We start from the raw sequence: 10,325 nt of genomic DNA on the forward strand, positions 1-10,325 counted from the left end.
TTCCTGGGGTCTCTCTCTGACTTACTGTCTATGGCTTTAACCCTTGCAGGCAATGCTATAAGGGTTAGGTCTAAAGAGTTAACACTACTGAGAAAAGATTTTAGCTAACTCAATGGCTGGAATGTCCAGAGAAATGATGACCCTCACTCAACTCCATTCACCAAATAAGATATTACTGAAAAAATTATAATCTACTGAATAAAGAACAGAAGTACTTGTGGCACCTTAGAGACTAGCAAATGTATTTGAGCATAAGCTTTCATGGGCTACAGACCACTTCATCGGATGCATAGAATGGAACATATAGTAAGGAGAGATATATACACATACAGAGAACATGAGTAGTATATGGCTCGATAGTATTCATCATCATGCATTTTTGACAAGTTTCCATGTCCCTTTTAGGGCTTATGTCGCTACTTTGGTATATAATAGTTTAAATGCTTTTTTATCCTGTGCTAATCAAACAGGTTTTGCCTTAGTAAAATTTCTTTATAAATTTAGTTTTCAATATTATTTAACTTTATTCTTAACCTGCCCTGATATTTAATACACCTTTTACATTTATCTCAAAATTTTCTATTCTTTAATAGCCTACCAAACTAGGCCTTTGGTATCTCTTCTTTCAAACTAACTAATCCTTAAAAAAACCTCTTTCTATTCTTTCATAATCTGCCTTTACCAGCCTCTCTCCTTGCTCAATCACATCCAATAACCTTTCTTTCCTTTTTTTTTCTAAACCTTACTCAGACTTTCGTTTTTCATTTTTAAACTCTCTCACTCTCTTCTTTCAACCTTTTTCTCTCTATGTACCCAAGCACAAACATACACAACACTTCCCCTAGTCAAACACATGCACACACATTTTCAAAGTGGCCGATGGCACCAAACTTTAGTGCCAATGGAAACAGGGTGGGAAGGTCGGACATAAGCCCTAAAAGGGATGTGGAAACCTTTTCCTTATAGCCTAAATCTTGCTAAATTTACTTTGTTTCAGCAGAGTCTGATTTTATTTCAGGCCTTAGACTTTACTCCAGGCCTCTTAAAGCAGGTTGTGCGTCTCAGGATTTAGTTGGGGATTGGTCCTGCTTTGAGCAGGGAGTTGGACTAGATGAAGTCCTGAGGTCCCTTCCAACCTTGATATTCTATGATTCTGTGCTCTCTCTTCCTCCTACAACCTCCATGTCCATTCACCCCTTCTATCTATCCATCCTGCCACCCATCCCTCCTGCTCTCCCTACACATATGCAAGTCTCCATCCTTCCTTCCTTCCTCACCTATCCCCTCCTTCCTTCCACCCATGCCCTGATTGTGTTACCCATTGCTGTAGTATCTCAGCTTTGTTGGTGCCTTCACCTCTGCCATGTTTGCTTGTTAATTTCGCTCCCTGTCCTCTAGCTGCTGGCATCAATGGAGGGATGGTTCTTGCTGGGGTTTCCAATAGGGAGCTCAGTTTTCCTAATCTGGGCATCCTCTTTTTATAACGCAATTCCAACTATTACTCATTAGCATTTCCACACATAGTACACCCTGTGGTTAGGACATGTGGTAGAAAAATCTGACTGTTGGATATTTTGTAAGCAAAAACTACTCTTACTGTTAATTTTTACAATATCCTCCATGGGTACTTCATTTCCCGTTATCATGTGGCATAGGGTCATTCTTTGGTCACTTACTGATGTCAAGCATTGCTTAAGCTTATGGCCTAATATGGCTAAGTTAAAATCTTACAGGCCTCAGCCTGTAGGCCTTGTGTTTGAGACCTCCTTTCTTAGATCCCTAATACCTAATTATCACTTCAACGACTGATCAATCTTATGCTTCTGTAATGCTACAATTTAACTCTATTCAGCATAGAAAGATTATGAACAGCATAACACGTTAATTAATCATAACATCGCACAGAAAATGAGCAAAGAAAACTAAAATCATTAGCTATATGTCCATCTATCAATCCATCTGTGATAGGCAGCAGCCGGCCATCGCTCTGCAATACCTATCTATCTCTCCACTCACGCTAGAGATGGACGTTCCCCTCTAAGGCTTCAGCTTGCGCAGAGTTTTCTTGATCCAGCACACGTATTTGGAGAGCCTGGTAAACACACTGGGTGTTGACCAGTCACCAGTGCCATGAGAGACAATGCCCTGGGCCTTCCCATCACAGACCAGGGGGCCCCCGGAGTCACCCTGAGAAGCAAACACCAGGTCAGAGTTACCGATGTTCAAGCAAAGGGGCAGCAGCATTCTGTATCCAGGGTCCTGAAATCCAACTCTGTATTCCCTTTCCTGTTGACTCACAATAAAGTTACTCCCAGGACCTGCCTAGGGCTTCCACCCCAGGGAGCCAGCCAGCCAGTTCCAGTGTCTAATTTCTAGCTTCCATCCTCGATTTCTTTAACCTGCTCAGTTCCCTCTCCTGATTCTGAATCTCGATATCCAGCATCTGGCTGACTCCTGGCCTTGATATCTAGGATCTCTGGCTGATTTCTCAGATCCAACCCTGGGTTCTTTATTCAGCAATTCCACTCTCTGACTCCTAGGATCCATCTGATTCCCAACCCTGATTTCTGGGATCTGTCCCTCACTTTTAAGATCCATCCCTGATTTCCAGGATGTGGCTGATTCTTGTCCCTGATTTCTAGAACCTGTTGAACATCCAGATGATTTCTGTCCCTGATTTCTGGGATATAGCCAGTTCCTGTCCCAAATTATTAGGATACATTCCTCATTTGAAAGATCTGCCTGGTTCTCGTCCCTGATTTCTAGCCTCCAGGCCTGTTTCCTAGAATCTGGCCAATTCTAGTTCCTGGTCAGGATCTGCCTGACTCACTATGGATCCTGACTCTCCCCATTCTGCCCAGCCCTGTCAGTCTTCTGTTCTAGGAGCACCTTGGGGCACCATGTGCCCCTGTCCCACACTCACCAGGAATGGTGCCTTCCTCTCCTGGGGGTCCCCCACACACAGCATCCTGGACGGGACATAGTGCAGATAAGGCCGAGATAGACACATACATTTCCCCATGACCGTCAGTTCCACCTCCTGCAGGGTCGGGGAGGGCTGGGCATTTGTTCTGATACTAGTCTGGCCCCAGCCAGCCACGCTGCACACTGCCCCCTTCTTCACCTTCTCCTGGGACAGGGGGATGGTGCCCACAGTCTGGGTCATCTCGGCCTTATTCCACAGCTGTGATGAAGGGGAGAGAGAGAAGGGACAACAATCTCCTATTAGGGGATTGGTCAGTCATGGAGGGATAGGGTTAGATGGGACCAGGTGAGGCATCCCCATGAGAACTGTGCAAATCTGTGATGCACACTTGGGGCTTGGTGTTGGGATAGAGGTGGTACCTGCAGCAGTGTAGGTCACTGGGGGTGATGGGATGGGGGTGGTACCTGCAGCAGTGTGAGGTGACTGGGGAGGTGATGGGATGGGGGAGGTACCTGCAGCAGTGTGAGGTGGCTGGGGAGGTGATGGGATGGGGGTGGTACCTGCAGCAGTGTGAGGTCACTGGGGGTGGGGAGATGGGATGAGGATAGTACCTGCAGCAGCATGATGTCATTTTCAAATGTCTCGTCATTGAATTCTGGGTGGGGGATTCGGCGACGTACCCAAATCTTCTGTCTTCCCAGTTCATCTATTGCAAAGTTGTGGGCCCCCAGCAGCACGGAGATGTTACTGTGAAATACAAGGGGACACAGGTGCTACAGACAGTCCAATACTCTTGATTCAGTCATGGGTCACTAATCGTGTTAAAGTGGGGGTGTGTAGATGCTGCCTGGCACTCAGGTCAATGTTCAGAAGCCAGCACTCCAGGGCCTTTCCGCTACTGGGTGGGGGGCAGCTTTGACCTGGCCCAAGGTTAGGAGAATGGCTGGCTCTGGGACAGGGGATCTTGTATTTCTTACCCCAAGTTGCAGTTACAATGAGCTGCCGTCACCACCACATCCTCCCGGATCAGGAACCCTCCACACATGTTTCCTCCTTTCCCTTCTCTCTCTATTTTCACAAAAGCCATGTAGGGTCTGGAGTGAGGCCGGGCTTCCTGTCCTCCAATGATCTCCGCTAACAGAGGTGTCAGGAGAAGGAGTTAGTTCAGGCCCCCAGCCAGCCAGCTGGTGTATCCGTCTGCTAACTGAGAACAGGGCCTCCATTGTCCTCAGTGTGCACAGACCCCATCGAGATCAGGGCCCCTGTTGTGCTGAGTGCTGTGCAGATACTGACTGAGATCAGGCCCCCATCCTGCCCAGGCACTGCAGAGAAACAGAGTGAGAATCCCTGCTCCAGAAGGTTTATGCAGACACAAGACTTATCCTCATCTCCATTTCACACGCTGGGAAATCCAGGTACAATGCGGAAAAGTGACTCACTCCAGATAACTGGTGCAGTGTGCAGTAGAATTGGAAAAAGAACCCAGGAGTCCTTTCTCCCATCCCCCCCTGCTCTAACCACACAGGCTGCACAGAGCTGTATTTCCTGTCTAGGAGCTGACCTTCACATCAGACCTTACTGCGTTTCTTTGTGCCAACTCCCTCCCAGGGGATTTATTATGGTGGCATCAGCCCCCTCCTCTCCCTCTGCCCCTTTAGCTCCCTGCCCACCTTCCCCCACACCCCAAAGCTCCCCAGCTGGGTCCTGGGCACCGATACCGGGTCTGGGGCACCTCAGCTTTGTCTTGGGCACACACACACTCATAAGTGCCCCCCGATCCCACAGCCCTGAGGCTCACCAGTTGGGCCCTGGGCAAACGCTGATAGCCCCCCAGGTCCCACAACACTCCCACTGGGTGCTGGGGACACACAGATGGCCCTGGTGGAAGCATCTGACTCTGGTAAGGAGCCTGGTTTTGCAGAGAACTCCGATAGCACCAGGCTTTGCTTCCTGTTAGGTTAGGGTGGCCTGTCCCCTCCCATACTCACCAGCCTGAGCCTCAGGGGGCAAGACAAAGGCCATGGGGAACAGCAGCAGCAGCAACAGCATCTTCAGAGGGAGCTGAGGAAGGCGATGAATGTGTCTGCCTCTGGGGTCACTTATGAGACTAGCCAGGAGAAAAGGAAAGGGAGGGGCTGGGCCCCCCCAAATGACGTTTGGCTCAGGGGAAACCACAACCTCTGGATCCTGCCAGGGAGGAGTTCACACGTAGGGTAAGGCAGTCACCAGCCATCCTCCAGAGCTAGCAGAGAGCAGCCCTTGGGATGTGCATTTCTGGGGACTTGCAACCCTTTGGGCTGCGCACATGTGGCTCTGCACACCCTGGCGGCTGAGTAGCTATAGGGTCTTGCATCCCTGGGAGGCTGTGCACAGCTGGGGTCCTTCAGCCCTTGGGGCTGTGCACATATGACTTTCTGCTCCCCTGGGACTGTGCACATCTGGTCCCCTTACCCCTGGGGCTATTCATATCTGGGGCCTGGCACCCCTGAAGGCTGTGCACATCTGGGGCCCCTTACCCCTTGACCTATTCATATCTGGGGCCCTGCACCCCTGGAGGCTGTGCACGTCTGAGGCCACTATGCCCCCTCCCGTCATCAACTTGAGCCTTGTGAAACAGGAGTATGAGCAGCAGTGTCAGGGCCCAGCTCAGGAGGGGGAATCTGCCTGGGAGGGAGGTTACAGGCCTGGATGAACAGCATGGATGCAGGGCAGGAAACCTCAGGACCATGCACTCCAGGGTGTGGGTGAGGGACCTGCCATCTCAGCGCTTAGACTAGGGCTTTAAAAAGTTAACCAGTTAAATGATTAAAATTAACCTAGGTGGGCTAGGGAGAAAAGGAATGGGGACCCACCGGGGTGGCTGGAGCTGCTCCAGCCCGCCAGGGTCAGGGTTGGGGTCCTGCCAGGGCAGCTCCAGCCCACCTGGCACAGCTGGGACTAGAGTCCTGCTGGCCCAGTGCAGCTGGAGCTGCGTCCACTCCAGCCCCCTGCAGGCAAGGTCCCACTGACCCACCCTGCTTCAGCCAGGGCTGCTCCAAGCAGCCCGTTCCACCGCAGCCGAGCCTGGGCTCCCACTGGCCCAGTGCAGCTGGGGCTGCTCCAGCCTGCTGGGGTCCCACTGACCTGGCAAGGTCCACTCCAGCCCACTGGGTCTGCTTGGGCCCAACATGACCAGGGCTTGGGTCCCGGTGGCCCGGTGCAGCCAGATCTGAGGCTGCTCCAGCCCGTGGCAGCCAGAGTCCCACCGGCCTGGCTGGGGCCATTCCAGCCTGGCACGGCCGGGGTCCTGCTGGCCCGCCCTGCTGCGGTGCCCCAGCCCACCCGGCCTGCCGGGGCTGGCATCCTGTAAACGGTTATGGTCCTGGTTAACTGGTAAGCCTAATGCTTACCAGTTAACTGGTTACATCCCTAGCTTGGACCCTCTACCACACCAGCTGGGGTGTGGAGGGTGGAAAAGGAGAGGTGCCAGCTGGGCCTCCTCAGCCGCTGAGTCCATCCTGGTGGGGCCACGGGCACTGCAGATCTGCGTACACCCTGGGCAGTGCCTTGAAGCCCTGCTGAGCAGGAGAGAAGAGGCTCAGCTGCTATGAGGAGAGGCCTGGTCTGAGGCCCATGCTGTGTGTCATTTCAGTGTTTCTCTGCAACAAGAAGGCAGACTAACAGACTCACTTGTCTTTTGTCTTGCTAAGCAACACCACCTTGCTCCCTCCTTGCGTCCCGGTGAAGGAGCTTGAAGAAGGTTCCTCAGCGGCCTGGTGCCCTCCACAGCTGGAGTTGCGGCATATCTGGGCACTGGATCGGCCTGGAGCCATATACATCTGGGGCGAAGCTGAGCCCTGAGCAGCGTGCACTGACACCCTCCCTCCACGGGTCCGTGGATGCTCTGAGTGGGGCATGTGGCTAGGGATGAGACATCCACTGACACGGCTTTTCTGGTCTGTTCCTCCAGGTGCCTGGATCGGCGCAGAGATGTGCATGGGGGGGACACCTCAGTGTCATGTTTCCACCTGCCCAGCCTCAGCCATCTCGTTCCTGGAAACCTCACCACACATGCTGCAGGAAACATCGGGCCCAGCTGGGTCACACACCATCTCATAGCTGAGCCCCTGGAGCTGGGGGCTGCCCATCCTGGTGCCAGGCACAGCTGTGGCCACACCTAGCTGTGCCCCCCTATCCCCCAACATCCGTGCACCACTGGATACTGGGCACATCTGGAGTGGAGCTGGAGGAGGTGGCTCTGCAGCTAATAGCAGAGTCTGAGCTCTCTCCCTGGCTTGGTGCTACTGTGGGGGGAGCCGTGGTCTGACCAAGACACAGCTCAGCTTCTGGTGGGAACCCGGCCCCTTGATCCTGCTCAGCTGCCTCCCTCCCCGGCAGAGGAGATGTGAGTTGACGGGAGGGCCATGAGTCAGAAAGATTAGACTCTGTCTGTCACAGCACCGCTTCCCACAAACACCTGGACTGGGGCCGAGGAGTGAAATGGTGAAACTGATTCTCAACCCTCTCTCAAGTCAGCAAATACTGGATGGACGTTGGTGCACCCTGGATGGTAAAGGCCTTGTGTTCCATTTCCCATCCCTGCCCCCGGAGTCACCCATTCCCTGTCCTGGGGCTAGACTGGAGCCAAAGCCCCCTGGAGGGGAAAGGCCCCATGTCCATTCCCCACCCACTCTCACATGAAGGGTCGCTGTGCAGTGTGAGGCTGGATCCCATAACGACTTGCTCCCATTACACTGGGGGAGGAGCTGAGTGGACTCTGTGTGTACCTGCTCCTGCCCATACGTATTACAGGGGTCACTGCATGTTTGGCACATCTGAAAATCCCTCCACTGGGAGATGCTGGGTGCTGAGCTTCCATGGGATTGATCCCCAGCACTTGATGGACTGGGCATTGTAAAGGGGATCAGGGTGTTAAAGGCTCAACACCCACTGAAAGTCAATGGGATTTCAACACCTCACTCTGCAAAAGGCTTTGAACATCCAAGCCTAGCTGTGTGTGAGAGCTGTTATTTCAGGTAAAATGGGACCAGGTAGGGCATAGAATCATAGGGTTGGAAGGGACCTCAGGAAGTCATCTAGTCCAACCCCCTGCTTGAAGCAAGACCAAACCCTAGACAGATTTTTGCCCTGATCACTAAATGGCCCTCTCAAGGATTGAACTCACAACTTTGGGTTTAGCAAGCCAATGCTCAAATCACTGAGCTATCCCTCCCTCCTGGTGGCTATGCAAATCTCCAGTGACATATGCCCACTGCGACAGGATGCTAGGATGGGGTGGCACCTGGAACAATGTGAGGTTTGGGTGGGGATGGTACCTGCCGCAGTGTGAGGTAACTTGAGGCAGGGCGATGGAATAAAAGTGGTACTTGTAGCACTGTGAAGTCACTAGGGCCTGGCTGAGATGGTGAGGGTGGCACCTACAGCAGTGTGAGGTCACAGGGGTGAGCTGATACCTGCAGCAGCATGATGTCATTTTCACAGAATGTAGAACTGGAAGGGACCTTGAGAATTCACTGAGTCCAGGCCCCTGCCCTCACAGCAGGACCTAGTACTCTCCCTGACATTATTTTGTCCCAGATCCCAAAATGGCCCCCCTCAAAAATTGAACTCACAGCCCCAAGTTCAACAGGCCAATGTTCAAACCATTTGAGTTACCCCTTGCCTCTCAGCTGTCTTGTCATTGTGTTATGTATGGGGGATTTGGTGATGTACCAGATTGGCTGTGTCCCCGCTTTATCTATTTCAATGTTGTGGGCCTCCAGCAGTTCAGTGATGTTACTATGAAATATAAGGGGATGCAGGTGCTGCAGACAGGCCACTACTATGGATTCAGTTCAGGGTTGTTAACCTTGTTAAAGTGGAGGAGTGTAGACACTGCCTTGGATTCAAGATGAATGTACAGAAGCCAGTGCTCAGGGGAGGGGATGGCAGCTTTGAAATGGCTAGGACAGGGACAAGCTGGCTCAGGGACAGAGGATCTTGCATTTTTACCACAGGTTGCAGTTACAATGAGCTGTTGTCAGCACCACATCCTCCTGGATCAGGAATCCCCTGCAACCTTTTGCTCTTTTTCCTTCGGTCTGTGTTCACAAAGGCCACGTAGGATCTGGACTGAGGCTGGGCTTCCTGTCCCTGATAATCTCCCCTGTCAATGCCCCCAAAAGAAAGAGTTAGTTCAGGCCCTGAATTCTGCAACCTGATGAACCCCTCCCCTGACTGAGACCAGAGCTCTGTTGTACCAGGCACTGCAGAGATTTGGACCGAGATCAGGGCCCCATTGTAGTAGGTGTTGCACAGAATCCATGCCCCAGGGCATTTAAAGGAAGCAGCCTTATCCCCATTTCACAGGCTGGGAAGTCCAGGCACAAAGAGATAAAGTGACTCACTCCAAGTCATTGCCATCGTGCGTGCTGGAACTGTAAAATGAACCCAGGAGTCTCCCTGTATCTAGCCACACAGGCTGTGCAGATCTGCCTTTCCTGTCCTGACACTGACTGTTCACACACTGATGCCTCCTTGAGACCTTATGGCCCTGGGGATCTCCAGTTGTGTCCTGGGCACACACTAGCCCCTGATCCCACTGCACACCAGCTCAGCGAATGGGACACACCAATGGCTCTGGGGAAAGTATTTGACTCTGGGGAGGAGACAGGCTTTGTAGACAGCTCCGATAGCACCAGCACCTACGAGGCTGGGGATCTTATTCCCGGTGTACTCACCAGCCTCAGCCCCAGAGCGGGAGGGAACAGGAGCCGTGGGGAACAGGAGCCGCAGCAGCATTGTCAGAGGGAGCCTGGGAAAAGGGGTGATGCGTCTGCCTCGGGGATCACTTATAGACCTGGCTGGGGGAGAAGGAAAGGGAGGCACTGCCCCCATAGGTGATGCCTGATTCAGGGCAAACCACAGCCCCCTGGGAGGAGTTCACATGTAGGGTAAGTCAATCAGCAGCTGCCCTGCAGAGCTAGCACAAAGCATCTGGCCAGGGCTGTGAATCTCTGGGATGGAAATATCTAGGACGCTGCATCCCTGGGGGCTGTGCACGTCTGGGACCCTGTACCCAGTGCCGGATTAACGCAGAGGCTTTAGGTGCTGCAGCCCAGGGCCCTGGGCAAATATCTCTGGGCTGCCAAAAGTCCAGAACTTTTTGCAGGGCTCCCCTTAGATCGGGGCCCCTGCTGCGTTATCAGGCTCTGCCTGGCAGGGGAAGGGGAGGCGGCTCCGTGCGCTGCCATTCCTCCCTGGTGGGCTGCTATCAGGGAAGCTCCATCCACACGCTGCCCTCACTTGCAGGTGCTGGCCCCGCAGCTCCCACTGCCCAAGAATCACGGCCGATGGGAGCTGCAGTTTTGGTGCCTGCAGGCGAGGATAGTGCATGGAGCCACCTGCCCCCCCGGTCTCA

At 52.9% G+C, this 10,325-nt stretch overlaps 1 protein-coding gene across 1 annotated transcript; it reads right to left on the bottom strand.

Moving 5' to 3' along the window:
* Positions 1 to 818: 818 nt before the first annotated feature.
* On the bottom strand, positions 819 to 9,765 carry LOC115637978 (mast cell protease 3-like). The gene is made up of 7 exons (XM_030539577.1): positions 9,646 to 9,765; positions 8,918 to 9,071; positions 4,915 to 5,033; positions 3,904 to 4,060; positions 3,538 to 3,673; positions 2,924 to 3,184; positions 819 to 2,187 (listed from the first exon to the last, which is right to left on the bottom strand). The coding sequence occupies exons 3-7, from the start codon at positions 4,973 to 4,975 to the stop codon at positions 2,038 to 2,040; spliced, it is 765 nt and encodes a 254-aa protein (XP_030395437.1). The 5' UTR covers positions 4,976 to 5,033; positions 8,918 to 9,071; positions 9,646 to 9,765; the 3' UTR covers positions 819 to 2,037.
* Between the last annotated feature and the right edge of the window lie 560 nt (positions 9,766 to 10,325).

Source organism: Gopherus evgoodei, chromosome 21, assembly GCF_007399415.2.
Source record: "Gopherus evgoodei ecotype Sinaloan lineage chromosome 21, rGopEvg1_v1.p, whole genome shotgun sequence".
Taxonomy (NCBI): Eukaryota; Metazoa; Chordata; order Testudines; family Testudinidae; genus Gopherus; species Gopherus evgoodei.